This window comes from Bufo bufo, chromosome 9, assembly GCF_905171765.1.
Source record: "Bufo bufo chromosome 9, aBufBuf1.1, whole genome shotgun sequence".
Classification (NCBI taxonomy): Eukaryota; Metazoa; Chordata; class Amphibia; order Anura; family Bufonidae; genus Bufo; species Bufo bufo.
Window position 1 is genome coordinate 228,632,157 of NC_053397.1, and position 17,937 is coordinate 228,650,093.

The 17,937-nt window shown below is 57.7% G+C and overlaps 1 protein-coding gene across 1 annotated transcript; it reads right to left on the reverse strand.

Moving 5' to 3' along the window:
- Nucleotides 1–4,620: 4,620 nt before the first annotated feature.
- Nucleotides 4,621–17,650, reverse strand: PIK3R3 (phosphoinositide-3-kinase regulatory subunit 3). Its single transcript, XM_040406958.1, has 10 exons — nt 17,218–17,650; nt 10,397–10,508; nt 10,223–10,321; nt 9,922–10,102; nt 9,720–9,845; nt 8,008–8,150; nt 7,533–7,709; nt 5,770–5,844; nt 5,516–5,689; nt 4,621–5,204 (listed from the first exon to the last, which is right to left on the reverse strand). Exons 1-10 carry the CDS (start codon nt 17,363–17,365, stop codon nt 5,012–5,014), a joined length of 1,428 nt encoding a protein of 475 aa, XP_040262892.1. The 5' UTR covers nt 17,366–17,650; the 3' UTR covers nt 4,621–5,011.
- Nucleotides 17,651–17,937: the final 287 nt, after the last annotated feature.

Genomic DNA, 17,937 nt, shown 5'->3' on the forward strand with positions numbered 1-17,937 from the left:
TTCTTTACTGCAAGAGCTGTGAATCTGTGGAGCAGTCACCTCAGGAGAAGGTTCTTTACTGTAAGAGCTGTGAATTGGTGTAGTTTACCCCTCCAATGATTTTGGGGAGCCTTTACATGCTGCTGATTTTCTGCCACTGCCGGCCTCATTCAGGTGAATGGAACCGATTTTTATTTGCAGAAAATTCAGCAACAAAATCAGCAGCATGTGAAGGCCCTTAGATTCTGTGTCAGGACAATGGTTCTGATCCATATAGGTCCATATCATCAATACTGCATGGTAGAACCAGAAGGCTGGTTATGAGACCGGGGCATCTAACGTTTCACGTGAAAAGCTACTGGTGCGATTTGTGAAATAAGACGCTGCAGCCCAAACATCAAGAAAATATCTTCTGTTTAATTCTGCAAGACAGGTAAGTATCATGGAAATGCTGTACACAGATCTGCCCCACAGCGGGGTACAACACGGCCGATACAGAGTACTCAACAATTAGAAACAAGTTCACTTGTAACAACAGCGCACCATGGTACCAAACCAAAGCAAATACTGAGAGGTAAAGACCAGTCACCAGATGGCGCAGCGCTGGCACCGCGCAGGATCAGGAAGGAAACCCTCGGAGGAGATGACAGAAGTTGGCGGTTTGCCTGGGATGGTATATTGTCTTTTCTTGGGCCATGCTCTTGGTTTGGCAGCTCGGGTTCATGCCACACAACACACGGGCAGCCTGTGCCCAGCGCAGCGCCATCTGGTGACAAGTACTGGTGATGAATCCTGCATCTACAGCATGATCTGTTGGAGAAACACAAAAACGTACACTTTGCTTCTGAGAAACCCATTTAATCTAACTACGCGATTCCTCATGACACCATAGAGACGGAACGTAGTACACTAACAGTCAGTGACATCGTACCAAAGTTACATGCTGAAAGTCAGGAAACGGGAAGAGGAGCAGAAGCAGGCGCGAGGCGGCGTCCTGGTCCCACCAGCAATGTCTACAAAAGCGGGTACAGAGAATCCTAGCGTCATCTTGTGTGCACGTTACCCCAGAACACCCGCCACCCGGTCCAGGCGTTACATGTGCAAACGTGTACTGCATGGTAATAGCTTATTGGGTTCGAGTCCGTGGAAACCTGCTTGCATATTCCTTCTATTAAACTGAAAAGAGTTCTGTCCTGCAGAGTGCGAAACAATACGAAAAATAAGAGTGCAGCCGAAATGTAATTGATCTGTCACCCTAGAGCGGTCACATCTGTCCCTCGGAGGACACGGGGCCTGCATTACAGTTCTATAAAACCTCAGAGCTGAACTCAACAACCGTAGGTTAATATAGGCCATGGTTTGTGCGGGTGTCGTATGACCGGGGGGGGGGGGGGGGGGGGGGGGTTGTAGTGTTACTTCTAGGGGAGGTCGGCTGCTCAGTGCTGCATTCAGCACAATGTTAAAGGGGTCTTCTACGGGATGGCTCTGTAGTATTCACTTGAACAGGCGGGAGCCGTCCTATTGAAGTGAATGGGGACGCCGTACTTGTAATTCCACTGCGCGTCCGCAGGTAAACAGAGCAGAGAACACAGCGCTCGTACGAGTACAGCCTTCTCTTCAAACAGCTGATCCCCCCCTGCGATCTGATATATAGGACTTATACTGAGGATAGATCAATAGAAAAAAGCAGACAACCCCTTTAAAACGGGTTTCAAATACCGTCCTCTGGATGGGTCATCAGTATCTGATGGGCGGGGGTCCGACACGGCCTTCTCGCAGTTCACCAAGCACAGCGCCGTACATGGTATAGTGGCTGTACTTGGTATCACGCTCAGCCTTTCGCGTCGATGAGGCCGAGCTGCTCCGAGGCCACGTGACCGCTGAGCGTGACGTCACTGGCCTAGGAAACTCAGAGAGAAGACTGTGGCTCCACTGCGGGCACCAGTGCCTTCTCAAACCTGATCGGCAGGGGTCCGAGCCCCACCAATTACACACTACTGACCTATCCTGAGGACAGCTCATCAGTATAAAACTCCCAGAAAACCCCTTTAAGTCCACGTCCTGAGCAGGGCTCCTGTATCCTCTCCCCAGGGGGCCCCTCCAGAAAGTGTCCACGGCGGATATTGCTCCCCTGTACTATACTATGAGCGATGTCATTAGAGGATTGTGGCATCCGCCCGCCTTCTACCGGCCGCTGGAATGGACGATCACGTGACCCGCGCCCGCCTTCTACCGGCCGCTGGAATGGACGATCACGTGACCCGCGCCCGCCTTCTACCGGCCGCTGGAATGGACGATCACGTGACCCGCGCCCGCCTTCTACCGGCCTGTGGAATGGACGATCACGTGACCCACGCCCGCCTTCTACCGGCCTGTGGAATGGACGATCACGTGACCCACGCCCGCCTTCTACCGGCCGCTGGAATGGACGATCACGTGACCCGCGCCCGCCTTCTACCGGCCTGTGGAATGGACGATCACGTGACCCACGCCCGCCTTCTACCGGCCGCTGGAATGGACGATCACGTGACCCGCGCCCGCCTTCTACCGGCCTGTGGAATGGACGATCAAGTGACCCACGCCCGCCGGAATTGACGATCACGTGACCCACGCCCGCCTTCTACCGGCCGCTGGAATGGACGATCACGTGACCCACGCCCGCCTTCTACCGGCCGCTGGAATTGACGATCACGTGACCCATGCCCACCTTCTACCGGCCTGTGGAATGGACGATCACGTGACCCACGCCCGCCTTCTACCGGCCGCTGGAATTGACGATCACGTGACCCATGCCCACCTTCTACCGGCCTGTGGAATGGACGATCACGTGACCCACGCCCGCCTTCTACCGGCCGCTGGAATTGACGATCACGTGACCCACGCCCGCCTTCTACCGGCCTGTGGAATGGACGATCACGTGACCCACGCCCACCTTCTACCGGCCGCTGGAATGGACGATCACGTGACCCACGCCCGCCTTCTACCGGCCGCTGGAATTGACGATCACGTGACCCACGCCCACCTTCTACCGGCCTGTGGAATGGACGATCACATGACCCACGCCCGCCTGCTGCTGGAGCTCCCCTTTATGTCACCCTGAACAGAGTCCAGTTTATACAGAAACCTCCACGGATCAAGCCGTCCTTGGACTCAACCAATGGGTTGGCTTATTGCAAATTTAAACAGCGCCACCTCACAAGCTGAGGGGGTCGGAGGTCACGCGGGCCGCGCCCAGGGCACTCCTGTCCGGATACAACATCTCAAGTAAATAAAGCAAATTAATAATAAAAAACCAAAAGAGAGAAAAATGGAAAACAAGTTTCTTCAACGTTCAATAAAAAGCTAAAACTCGTAGACTGAGGATTCGCCTGAACTGCAGCGAGACGTAGAAAAACTCCCATCATCCTATAAAAACCCATCCTCCCAGATTCTTCAAGTACCAGGAATTCATTTCTATGTATAAGACAAAAATAAAACGACTTTCACCTTGTGGCGTCCGTCACCACAGCCGTGTCCCCTTAACATCTGCCTGAGAGGGCCGTGCACTCAGCCTGCACAGTATCTGCAGCACAGAGGGTTTCAGCTTCACCATCTGCCTGGAACGTCTACCCCTTTAAGGTAAAAACTACACATGGACGATTAAAAGGACGGTGTCCTCTGGTCAGCTGTGTGGCCCTAGCAATGCACTGTGGCCCCCTGGAAAGGAGAAGCTATTTGCAGACGTTAAGAGACAGAAAACAAAACCAAACCTAATACGGACTTGCGAATCGTCCTTGTCCGATCGTCACTGGAAGAAGTGGAAAATGGTGGCCGTGAAGTGCAGCGACGCGCCGACCGACAAGGACACAGACCAGCAAGTCAAAGACATTAAAATAAAGATCGCACATTTCATATTGCACAGTTATTCTCCTAAGACAGAGGATCGTGGAGCGAGACCGGGACCGCGGGGGGGCGACCGGCACCAGCCACAATCACTTCCCAATAATGGCGCCCCGCGGCCCCGCTCCTCTGCTCTAGTGCATTTCTGCCTACAATTCATCTTCTGCCGTTTACCCATTTTCTACCAAGTGCCGAATGAGTGCAAAATAAAAGCGCAGTCGCTGTGCGTCGGCCACATGAGTATAAAATGGGCAGAGCCCGTGCCGGAAGAGTCGGCAGATGCTTCTAGACGGCTCCAAGTCCCAAGATTTCACCCTCCTTAAAAAGACAGACTCTCGGGTGTCACCGTAACAGGAAAGAACAACCCGTAAGAAGCGTCACGTAGCTGCCTTAATCAGATCTGCATTGGAATAAAGGAGTCCCCTGACTGCAAGGCTGCTGCAGCCGCCGCCATTAAAGTGCACCCCCTACAGACTTACACAGGTGCGGGGGGTTAGGTCACAGCTGACGGTGCGGCGGCAGCAGGGGTGACGCGGATGTGCGCCCGCTCTATGGGGAGCCATCTAGAAGCAGCGACCTGACAACATGAGATCCCCCGACCTCCTCCATTGTAAGAAAGAAACAGAAGGACCCCATGGAATAGTGCGGGCGGCAGGGTCACCCCAACACAACATATAGCAGAGGGTCATCCGCGGCCACAGGCCACTTCTCTTCTTTCGAACCAGCATTCTTTTCTTTTTCTTCAAGTTTTGGCGCAGAAATGTGTGCAGGCGCCACGCGCTCCCCACGTAAGTGCTCAGTCCAGCAACAACGTTTTGGTTAAGTCCATGGATGTTCCTCAGGTGAAGAGCTCCTGCGCTGGAAGCCAAAACCTTCATGGTTGGAAAAATAAAGCAACTTTATTAGTCATGTGTTTCCTGACAGGAAAAGTGAATCTGGAGAATCCTTTGGTCTTCTTTCCCAAATCTCATGCTCCTTGAGTGGACGGCGGTGACGCGAGCGATGTCCGGTGACGTCGGCCGGGACCCTCACAAGACAGCGGGAGCCCTCCGATCTCACAAATTCACTTCTTGTGCAAAACAAGCAGTCTAAGTAGAAAGAATGCCCTCGAAGTTCTAGTAAAAACCGTAGAAAAGATCCAGCGGGGCGCCGCTTATCTGCAGAGGGAGGGCGCGTGGACGGGGTAGGCCAGCCGCACGTTCAGGGAATCGTTGTGTTGGACGAGGGACGTGTGCTGGTAGTGGAGCACCAACTCCTTGAGCGTGCCGTAGAGATTGTATGGCTCTGCAAAGCCGAAGCCGCGAGAGGTGCTGTAAATGACGCAGTGCTTGACGTCACCCGCCGCCCTAGAGAGGGAGGAGACAAGTTAGTACACAGGCGGCCAATCAGGAGCATCTACTGAGGGACTGATGGGGATAGCCGACTGCAGCGCTCCTCTAAGGGACCCCGTCTATGGACTTGTGGGGGTTCCAGCTGATCTATGCAGAATACCCTGATCATCCAGCACAATCACTCTACATACATCCAGCAGAGCAGAGAGCGCAGCTCTGAAGTATGTTACTAGAAACAAGCTCAACATATAATCTATCTGCAAAGAGGGTCCATGGGCGGGCGGCGTCTGGCCTCCTGAACAAGGGGATAATAAAGATGGACTCACACAACGGAGCAGGCGTAACAGCCCTTCTTGCTACTTTCGCGGATCAGGAAGGCGCCGTCGGGCTTTCCATGGAGTAACTCCTCTGCTTGTATCCGGTTTACATCCCCAACAAACCAGGTCTTCTCATCATGGTGGGGCAGACCCTCCTCCTCCTCCTCACACGGGAAGTACGGCCTGGGGTGGAGAGGGAGGGCAGGGTAAGGGTGTGAAGACATATGCAATGCTGTGGCGGTGGCCGCTGTACTGACACTCACTCATCAGGATTCCTGCTCTGGATTCCCAGCCATTCATTGATGCGCTTCTGCCGCACTCCTTTGTGATTGAGCCACCTGTCGGGGGAGAGAAACGGCTCGTACTCACTGCAGCAGGAGGACAACGGAACCGATACATTGTAACCACCCAATAAACAGAAAGAAGCGGCAACAAGAAACGGGAGGGGGATGATGGAGCCTCTTGATCCAGGTACTGATGGGGGAGGGGATTACGGAGCCTCTTACTCCAGGTACTGATGGGGGAGGGGATTACAGAGCCTCTTACTCCAGGTACTGATGGGGGAGGGGATTACGGAGCCTCTTACTCCAGGTACTGATGGGGGAGGGGATTATGGAGCCTCTTACTCCAGGTACTGATGGGGGAAGGGATTAAGGAGCCTCTTACTCCAGGTACTGATGGGGGAGGGGATTACAGAGCCTCTTACTCCAGGTACTGATGGGGGAAGGGATTATGGAGCCTCTTACTCCAGGTACTGATGGGGGAGGGGATTATGGAGCCTCTTACTCCAGGTACTGATGGGGGAAGGGATTAAGGAGCCTCTTACTCCAGGTACTGATGGGGGAGGGGATTACAGAGCCTCTTACTCCAGGTACTGATGGGGGAGGGGATTACGGAGCCTCTTACTCCAGGTACTGATGGGGGAGGGGATTATGGAGCCTCTTACTCCAGGTACTGATGGGGGAGGAGATTATGGAGCCTCTTACTCCAGGTACTGATGGGGGAGGAGATTATGGAGCCTCTTACTCCAGGTACTGATGGGGGAGGGGATTACGGAGCCTCTTACTCCAGGTACTGATGGGGGAGGGGATTATGGAGCCTCTTACTTCAGGTACTGATGGGGGAGAAGATTACAGAGCCTCTTACTCCAGGTACTGATGGGGGAGGGGATTACGGAGCCTCTTACTTCAGGTACTGATGGGGGAGAAGATTACAGAGCCTCTTACTCCAGGTACTGATGGGGGAGGGGATTATGGAGCCTCTTACTTCAGGTACTGATGGGGGAGAAGATTACAGAGCCTCTTACTCCAGGTACTGATGGGGGAGGGGATTACGAAGCCTCTTACTCCAGGTACTGATGGGGGAGGGGATTATGGAGCCTCTTACTCCAGGTACTGATGGGGGAGAAGATTACAGAGCCTCTTACTCCAGGTACTGATGGGGGAGGGGATTACGGAGCCTCTTACTCCAGGTACTGATGGGGGAGGGGATTATGGAGCCTCTTACTCCAGGTACTGATGGGGGAAGGGATTATGGAGCCTCTTACTCCAGGTACTGATGGGGGAGGGGATTATGGAGCCTCTTACTCCAGGTACTGATGGGGGAGAAGATTACGGAGCCTCTTACTCCAGGTACTGATGGGGGAGAAGATTACAGAGCCTCTTACTCCAGGTACTGATGGGGGAGGGGATTACGGAGCCTCTTACTCCAGGTACTGATGGGGGAGGGGATTATGGAGCCTCTTACTCCAGGTACTGATGGGGGAAGGGATTATGGAGCCTCTTACTCCAGGTACTGATGGGGGAGGGGATTATGGAGCCTCTTACTCCAGGTACTGATGGGGGAGAAGATTACGGAGCCTCTTACTCCAGGTACTGATGGGGGAGGGGATTACGGAGCCCCTTACTCCAGGTACTGATGGGGGAGGGGATTACGGAGCCCCTTACTCCAGGTACTGATGGGGGAGGGGATTACGGAGCCTCTTACACCAGGTACTGATGGGGGAGGGGATTACGGAGCCTCTTACACCAGGTACTGATCTCGGATCCGGCGCAGTTGGATCAGGTCGGGTTTGATGCTGTTCATCTTCTTGTCCACCTCCCGGTTGTCCAGCGCCTGATTCTTCAGGTCCTGCTCCAGTCGCACTTTGCTGTCGTGAATTTCCCCCAATCGAGATTTCAGCTTCTCATAATTGATTATTATTCTGGAAGAGAAGGGTTAGAAGCCACGCAGTGTAAAAACCGCCACATACTGGGGCCCCTCACATAGTGTAATAGCCACCATGTCCCAGGGGCCCCAGCGCAGTGTAAAAACCGCCATGTCCCGGTATCCTCCATGCAGTGTAATAGCCGCCACGTCCCAGGGCACCCCATGCAGTGTAATAGCCGCCATGTCCCGGGGGCCGTCGCGCACTGTAATAGCCACCACGCCCCCGTGCAATATAACAGTCGCCACGTGCAGTGTAAAAGCCTCCATGCCCTCGGGGTGGCATGCGCTCTCACCTCTCCATCTCTTTCTCATTGCCCTCCCGCCGGAAGCGCTCCAGGATCTCCTTACTGTAGCGCTCCTGGGAATTGCACTGCTCCTCAAAGATCTTAATTGTCTCATTAAACGCTTCAATGGCCGTCCTCTTCATCTGAATTTCCTGGAAGACACAGCCATGTTACCGTCACATACCTGTCACCCCCCCAGTGCTTCCGTCTATTAGGGCCCTGTTAAGGTACATTCACACACAGCATATTTGTTGCAGAAATGCCTCTACATACTGCGGATACAACCAAGCACAAATCTGTCGAGTGTGAATAGAGCCTTAAAGGGAAAATCCTAACGTCTATGTATTAGCAGGAGAGGGTCTTCATATAGGAGTGGCCAAAAATAGTGAGCAGCCATGTCTGGATATAAGCAGGGGCGGTCCTGATGGAGAGACCGCTCCTTCATATAAGCAGGGGCGGTCCTGATGGAGAGACCGCTCCTTCATATAAGCAGGGGCGGTCCTGATGGAGAGACCGCTCCTTCATATAAGCAGGGGCGGTCCTGATGGAGAGACCGCTCCTTCATATAAGCAGGGGCGGTCCTGATGGGGAAGAGACCGCTCCTTCATATAAGCAGGGGCGGTCCTGATGGAGAGACCGCTCCTTCATATAAGCAGGGGCGGTCCTGATGGAGAGACCGCTCCTTCATATAAGCAGGGGCGGTCCTGATGGAGAGACCGCTCCTTCATATAAGCAGGGGCGGTCCTGATGGAGAGACCGCTCCTTCATATAAGCAGGGGCGGTCCTGATGGAGAGACCGCTCCTTCATATAAGCAGGGGCGGTCCTGATGGAGAGACCGCTCCTTCATATAAGCAGGGGCGGTCCTGATGGAGAGACCGCTCCTTCATATAAGCAGGGGTGGTCCTGATGGGGAAGAGACCGCTCCTACATATAAGCAGGGGTGGTCCTGATGGGGTGAGGCCGCTCCTTCATATAAGCGGGGGCGGTCCTGATGGAGGGGGGGGGAAGAGACCGCTCCTACATATAAGCGGGGGCGGTCCTGATGGAGAGACGGCTCCTACATATAAGCAGGGGCGATCCTGATAAGGGAGAGACGTCTCCTACATATAAGCAGGGGCGGTCCTGATGGAGAGACCGCTCCTTCATATAAGCAGGGGCGGTCCTGATGGGGAAGAGACCGCTCCTTCATATAAGCAGGGGCGGTCCTGATGGAGAGACCGCTCCTTCATATAAGCAGGGGCAGTCCTGATGGAGAGACCGCTCCTTCATATAAGCAGGGGCGGTCCTGATGGAGAGACCGCTCCTTCATATAAGCAGGGGCGGTCCTGATGGAGAGACCGCTCCTTCATATAAGCAGGGGCGGTCCTGATGGGGAAGAGACCGCTCCTACATATAAGCAGGGGTGGTCCTGATGGGGTGAGGCCGCTCCTTCATATAAGCGGGGGCGGTCCTGATGGAGGGGGGGAAGAGACCGCTCCTACATATAAGCGGGGGCGGTCCTGATGGAGAGACGGCTCCTACATATAAGCAGGGGCGATCCTGATGGAGAGACGGCTCCTACATATAAGCAGGGGCGATCCTGATAAGGGAGAGACGTCTCCTACATATAAGCGGGGGCGGTCCTGATGGGGGTGGAGAGACGGCTCCTACATATAAGCGGGGGCGGTCCTGATGGGGGTGGAGAGACGGCTCCTACATATCACCAGGTTTGAGCTCTCACCTGAGACGTCTTGGTGTACTCCTCATACAGTCCGTCGTACTCCTTACTCTTGTCCTGAAATTGACCGTGATATTCCTGGAGCTTCTTCCCGACGGCGTCGATGTTGTCCTCCTTCACCAGCTGGTCCTGTGCAGGACACAGAGCGTCAGCTGGAGTGGCCTGTGGCGGCAGCGCTGGTCGCCAGATGAGGGGCGCGACTCACCTGCTGGTAGCGCGACACCGGATACAGCAGCTTCACGTCCAGCTTGGGATTGTACTGGGCCAGAGACTCGTGCCTGTAGTGGTGGATCAGCTCCACGACCGACGTGAAGGTCAGCGGATCGGAGAAGCCGTACCGCCCGTCTCCGTGGTAAATCTTTATCAATTTGTTGTTTCCACCCTTCCTATAATAAAGCAAAAGGCAAACCATGGAGCGGTGGAGGGGAGCCACCATAGAATTCTAATGAGAGGCCACGTAAATCGGGGGCGACCCCCACCCCACCACTAGGAGGCGTAGCACCTACCGGAGGGTGAGCGTGTAATCTCCCTGCATCTTGGTGGAAGCGTCACGAACCAGGAAGGTCCCGTCCGGCATATCCCGCAGCTTCTCGTTCACTTCTTCCCTACAGATGGAAGCCAATGGGATGAGAAGCCAGATCTCGGCCGCAGCGGGGTAGAGCGCACCGCCCAGTCCTTACCTAGAGATGTCCCCCCAGTACCACTCCGCGTCCTCCAGGGGCAGCACCGAGTCCTGTCCGCCGCCGTTATACGCAGGACTCGACATCGGCTTCACGGGTTTAGGGGGGAGAGCTAAAAATCCAAGATGGAAAATCAAATCAGACAAGAAAAGGCATCAGACGCCCCAGAGAGGAGCCGAGCCCCCCAAATAGGAGCAGGTCACATATCACAGACCGCAGGACCCCCAAATACACAAACCCCGGGGCTGTGAGGAGACGTGACATCCATACACATAATACAGAGCCGTACAACCCCCCCCCCCTGTATAATACAGAGCCGTACAACCCCCCCGTATAATACAGAGCCCCGTACAACCCCCCCCCCCGTATAATACAGAGCCGTACAACAACCCCCCCCCCCCCCGTATAATACAGAGCCGTACAACCCCCCCCCCCCCGTATAATACAGAGCCGTACAACCCCCCCGTATAATACAGAGCCCCGTACAACCCCCCCCCCCGTATAATACAGAGCCGTACAACCCCCCCCCCCCCTGTATAATACAGAGCCGTACAACCCCCCCCCCTGTATAATACAGCCGTACAACCCCCCCCCCGTATAATACAGAGCCGTACAACCCCCCCCCTGTATAATACAGAGCCGTACAACCCCCCCCCCCGTATAATACAGAGCCGTACAACCCACCCCCCCGTATAATACAGAGCCGTACAACCCCCCCCCCCGTATAATACAGAGCCGTACAACCCCCCCCCCCGTATAATACAGAGCCGTACAACCCACCCCCCCCCCCGTATAATACAGAGCCGTACAACCCCCCCCCCCGTATAATACAGAGCCGTACAACCCACCCCCCCCCCCGTATAATACAGAGCCGTACAACCCACACCCCCCCCGTATAATACAGAGCCGTACAACCCAACCCACCCCCCCCCCCCGTATAATACAGAGCCGTACAACCCCCCCCCCCGTATAATACAGAGCCGTACAACCCAACCCACCCCCCCCCCCGTATAATACAGAGCCGTACAACCCCCCCCCCGTATAATACAGAGCCGTACAACCCACCCCCCGTATAATACAGAGCCGTACAACCCCCCCCGTATAATACAGAGCCGTACAACCCACCCCCCCCCCCCCCCCGTATAATACAGAGCCGTACAACCCACCCCCCCCCCCGTATAATACAGAGCCGTACAACCCACCCCCCGTATAATACAGAGCCGTACAACCCACCCCCCCCCCCGTATAATACAGAGCCGTACAACCCACCCCCCGTATAATACAGAGCCGTACAACCCCCCCCCCCCGTATAATACAGAGCCGTACAACCCCCCCCGTATAATACAGAGCCGTACAACCCCCCCCCCCCCCGTATAATACAGAGCCGTACACCCCCCCCCCCCGTATAATACAGAGCCGTACAACCCCCCCGTATAATACAGAGCCGTACAACCCCCCCCCGTATAATACAGAGCGACATATCACCCCACCCCCCGTATAATACAGAGCCGTACAACCCACCCCTGTATAATACAGAGCCGTACAACCCCCCCCCCCCCGTATAATACAGAGCCGTATACCCCCCCGTATAATACAGAGCCGTACAACCCCCCCCCTGTATAATACAGAGCCGTACAACCCCCCCCCCGTATAATACAGAGCCGTATACCCCCCCCGTATAATACAGAGCTGTACAACCCCCCCCCCTGTATAATACAGAGCCGTACAACCCCCCCCCCCCGTATAATACAGAGCCGTACAACCCCCCCCCCTGTATAATACAGAGCCGTACAACCCCCCCCCCCCGTATAATACAGAGCCGTACAACCCCCCCCCTGTATAATACAGAGCCGTACAACCCCCCCCCCTGTATAATACAGAGCCGTACAACCCCCCCCCTGTATAATACAGAGCCGTACAACCCCCCCCGTATAATACAGAGCCGTACAACCCCCCCCCCTGTATAATACAGAGCCGTACAACCCCCCCCCTGTATAATACAGAGCCGTACACCCCCCCCCCCTGTATAATACAGAGCCGTACAACCCCCCCCCTGTATAATACAGAGCCGTACAACCCCCCCCCTGTATAATACAGAGCCGTACAACCCCCCCCCCTGTATAATACAGAGCCGTACAACCCCCCCCGTATAATACAGAGCCGTACAACCCCCCCCCCTGTATAATACAGAGCCGTACAACCCCCCCCGTATAATACAGAGCGACGTATCACCCCTGTGTATAATAAACCGCCATATAATGCTATAGCGCTCACGCACGGTATTACAGCTTTCATTGCTGCATTAGACGCGGCCGTACACGAGTCCATCACAAGACGGCGGCGGCCTTTACACGGTCCGCCAGGTGCAGGAGGTGTTGGACGGTCACACTGCTTGCCAGTAACCCTAATCCTCCCCTCCTCCGCATCCCAAATCAGACGCCGTTGGCAAAAAGTATTCTCTGAATGGAGACAGCGCAGCAGCCAATCAGAGGCCAGCAAGGCATCGTACGTTCCTGACGCTGCGCCGCATACAGTGCATGTGCGGGGGAAGCAGCAGGTAGTCCGCGCCGCGCACACAACTTAGGACGAGTTCACACCTGCAGCAAAACGCAGACATGCCCAAGAGCCTGACACACGGGCGCAGACACCCCTACATCACCGCCCGCACCCCCCAACAACGGGCGCAGACACCCCTACATCACCGCCCGCCCCCCAACAACGGGCGCAGACACCCCTACATCACCGCCCGCCACCCCCCCAACAATGGGCGCAGACACCCCTACATCACCGCCCGCCCCCCCCCCCAACAACTGGTGCAGACACCCCTACATCACCGCCCGCCCGCCAATCCCCCCCAACAACGGGTGCAGACACCCCTACATCACCGCCCGCCACAACAACAGGCGCAGACACCCCTACATCACCGCCCGCCCCCCCCCCCTTAACGGGCGCAGACACCCCTACATCACCGCCCGCCCCCCTAACAACGGGCTGAATAATCAGGGGGCAGACACCATTAGTCTCCTGGGGATGACGATCACTCCAGTCCTGCTGCAGGGACTACAACACCTAGAGGACAATGAGCGAGGGGGGGGGGGGGGGGGGGGGGGGAACCAGCGACCAAGAAACTCTGGAGCGCAGCAGCGAGCTCAGCAGACACGGAGTTAATCCAGTTACCATGACGTAGCCAGAAAGAAACGGAACAAAAGCTGCGGCTGCGAGGACAATGCAAGACACAACGCCCCCCCACAGGGGCCCCCCCCCGTATCCTCACAGGCCACAGGGGCCCCCCCATATCCTCACAGGCCACAGGGCCCCCCCATTATCCTCACAGGGGCCGCCCATATCCTCACAGGCACAGGGCCCCCCCCCCCCCATATCCTCACAGGCCACAGGGCCCCCCCCCCCTCATATCCTCACAGGCCACAGGGCCCCCCCCCCCATATCCTCACAGGCCACAGGGCCCCCCCCCCCATATCCTCACAGGCCACAGGGCCCCCCCCCCCATATCCTCACAGGCCACAGGGCCCCCCCCCCCCCTCATATCCTCACAGGCCACAGGGCCCCCCCCATATCCTCACAGGCCACAGGGCCCCCCCATATCCTCACAGGCCACAGGGCCCCCCCATATCCTCACAGGGGCCCCCCCCATATCCTCACAGGCCACAGGGGCCCCCCCCCCATATCCTCACAGGCCACAGGGGCCCCCCCATATCCTCACAGGCCACAGCCGCCCCCCCCCCCCATATCCTCACAGGCCACAGCCGCCCCCCCCCCATATCCTCACAGGCCACAGCCGCCCCCCCCCCCCATATCCTCACAGGCCACAGCCGCCCCCCCCCCCATATCCTCACAGGCCACAGGGGCCCCCCCCCCTCATATCCTCACAGGCCCCCCCCCTCATATCCTCACAGGCCACAGGGCCCCCCCCCCCTCATATCCTCACAGGCCACAGGGCCCCCCCCCATATCCTCACAGGCCACAGGGCCCCCCCATATCCTCACAGGCCACAGGGCCCCCCCATATCCTCACAGGGCCCCCCCCCATATCCTCACAGGCCACAGGGGCCCCCCCCCATATCCTCACAGGCCACAGCCGCCCCCCCATATCCTCACAGGCCACAGCCGCCCCCCCCCCCCATATCCTCACAGGCCACAGCCACCGCCCCCCCCCCATATCCTCACAGGCCACAGCCACCCCCCCCCCCATATCCTCACAGGCCACAGGGGGCCCCCCCCCCCATATCCTCACAGGCCACAGGGGCCCCCCCCCCCCATATCCTCACAGGCCACAGCCCCCCCCCCCATATCCTCACAGGCCACAGGGCCCCCCCCCCCCATATCCTCACAGGCCACAGGGCCCCCCCCCCAATATCCTCACAGGGCCCCCCTTCCCCATATCCTCACAGGCCCTCCCCCCCATATCCTCACAGGCCACAGGGCCCCCCCCCCCCATATCCTCACAGGCCACAGGGGCCCCCCCATCCTCACAGGCCACAGGGCCCCCCGCCCCCCCCCCCCATATCCCCACAGGGCCCCCCTTCCCCATATCCTCACAGGCCCTCCCCCCCATATCCTCACAGGCCACAGGGCCCCCCCCCCCATATCCTCACAGGCCACAGGGGCCCCCCCATCCTCACAGGCCACAGATGTACGTGGCCTCCACCATTACATAATCCATGCAGCGACTGCTCCGAGATCTGGAGGCTCAGGAGGAATGTGGGGGGGCATCTGACGCAACGTGAGGCAAAGCATGGCGGACGGGTGCAACCCCAGGGAGATGGGTCTCTGGGACCACATGACGGGGGTGGGGGACCCACAGTTTGGGGTGGTACCTGCTGGCAGAGGGGTGTCCATGGTTTAAGGGGGGTGGTACCTGCTGGCAGAGGGGTGTCCATGGTTTAAGGGGGGGTACCTGCTGGAAGAGGGGTGTCCATGGTTTGGGGGGGTACCTGCTGGAGGGGGGGTGTCCATGGTTTAAGGGGGGTACCTGCTGGAGGGGGGGTGTCCATGGTTTAAGGGGGGTACCTGCTGGAGGGGGGGGGGGCCATGGTTTAAGGGGGGGTACCTGCTGGAGGGGGGGGGGGGGGGGGGGAGTCCATGGTTTAAGGGGGGGTACCTGCTGGCAGAGGGGTGTCCATGGTTTAAGGGGGGTACCTGCTGGAGGAGGGGAGTCCATGGTTTAAGGGGTGGTACCTGCTGGCAGAGGGGTGTCCATGGTTTAAGGGGTGGGTACCTGCTGGAGGGGGGGGGGGAGAGTCAGATGGTTTTGGGGGGGTACCTGCTGTCGGAGGGGTGTCCATGGTTTGGGGGGTGGTAGACTCCCCTCCTCCAGCAGCTACCACCCCCCAAACCATGGACACCCCTCCGACAGCAGGTACCCCCCCAAAAACCATCTAACTCTCCCCCCCCCCCTCCAGCAGGTACCCACCCCGGTTTGGGGAGCATCATGCAGACGGGGGGGGGGGGGGGTATCCATGGTTTGGGGCGCACCATGTAGACATAGGGGAGATAAGGGGGGTATCCATGGTTTGGGGCGCACCATGTAGACATAGGGGAGATAAGGGGGGTATCCATGGTTTGGGGCGCACCATTTGGCCGGGGGGGGGGGGGGGGGAGTATCCATGGTTTGGGGCGCACCATGTAGACATGGGGGGGTATCCATGGTTTGGGGCGCACCATGTGGACATGGGGGGGTATCCATGGTTTGGGGCGCACCATGTAGACATGGGGGGGTATCCATGGTTTGGCGGCGCACCATTTGGCCGGGGGGGGGTATCCTTGGTTTGGGGCGCACCATGTAGACATGGGGGGTTATCCATGGTTTGGGGCACACCATGTGGACATGGGGGGTTATCCATGGTTTGGGGCACACCATGTGGACATGGGGGGGTATCCATGGTTTGGGGCGCACCATGTAGACATGGGGGGGGGGGTATCCATGGTTTGGCGGCGCACCATTTGGCCGGGGGGGGGGTATCCTTGGTTTGGGGCGCACCATGTAGACATGGTGGGTTATCCATGGTTTGGGGCACACCATGTGGACATGGGGGGGTATCCATGGTTTGGGGCGCACCATGTAGACATGGGGGGGGGTATCCATGGTTTGGCGGCGCACCATTTGGCCGGGGGGGGGTTATCCTTGGTTTGGGGCGCACCATGTAGACATGGGGGGTTATCCATGGTTTGGGGCACACCATGTGGACATGGGGGGGTATCCATGGTTTGGGGCGCACCATTTGGCCGGGGGGCGTATCCTTGGTTTGGGGCGCACCATGTAGACATGGGGGGGGGGGGGGTATCCATGGTTTGGGGCGCACAATGTAGACATGGGGGGGTATCCATGGTTTGGGGCGCACCATGTAGACATGGGGGGGTATCCATGGTTTGGGGCGCACCATTTGGCCGGGGGGGGTATCCTTGGTTTGGGGCGCACCATGTAGATATGGGGGGTATCCATGGTTTGGGGCACACCATGTAGACATGGGGGGGTATCCATGGTTTGGGGCGCCCCATGTAGACATGGGGGGGTATCCATGGTTTGGGGCGCACCATTTGGCCGGGGGGGGTATCCTTGGTTTGGGGCGCACCATGTAGACATGGGGGGGGGGGGGGTATCCATGGTTTGGGGCGCACCATGTAGATATGGGGGGTATCCATGGTTTGGGGCACACCATGTAGACATGGGGGGGGGTATCCATGGTTTGGGGCGCACCATTCGGCGGGGGGGGGTTAACCTTGGTTTGGGGCGCACCATTTGGCCGGGGGGGGGGGGTTATCCTTGGTTTGGGGCGCACCATGTAGACCCCTGGGGGGCGGTACCTGGCGGCGGGGTGTCCATCTCGATGTAGAAGATGAGCTCGGCAGAGTAGGGCATGATGAGCGGCTCCGGGCTGCCGGCGCGCTGCTCGCTGCTGTACATGCTGCTGCTGCCGCCGCCGCCGCGCTCCCATCTCCTCTCTCCGCTCATCACATTTCATTATAAGAGCAGCGTGCGCCAACCGGCAACCTGCCGGAGCCTACCACCTCCTCAGCCGGGAGGGGGGGGCAGGGGGCGGGGACCCGCCCTAGACACAGTGCTGCAAGACCCGCTCCTCGGGTACACGTATGGGAGAGCGCAGGTCACACAGACAGAAGGACTCCGAGGAGCCCCGGTATCGTCACACTGCCCTACAAAGCAACCGTGCCCCCGGCGCCGCGGGCCAGACCCCCCTGCAACAGTCAGGAAGAAGAGCGCACTTGGTACGGTCCGAAAACTGGCCCCAAGCCAAAGCCGTTACAGGCAGGTGGGGCGGGTCCAAAGCTGAGAGACGTAGGAGGAAAATGACGATTGGCTGCAGAAAAAACGCGGTGGGGGAGTAGGAGAGCGTTCATTGGCTGAAAGGAACCCATGGGCGGGGTAATAGCTCAGCTCGCAGTCTTTGTCTGCTTGGAAAACGCGAGATTTTGGGAGACGAGAAAATCTCCCTCTACTTCTCCCCATCTCAACGGTAGCCAATCAAACAGCGCACAGGTCGAGCGGCCCTTCTGATTGGCTGATGC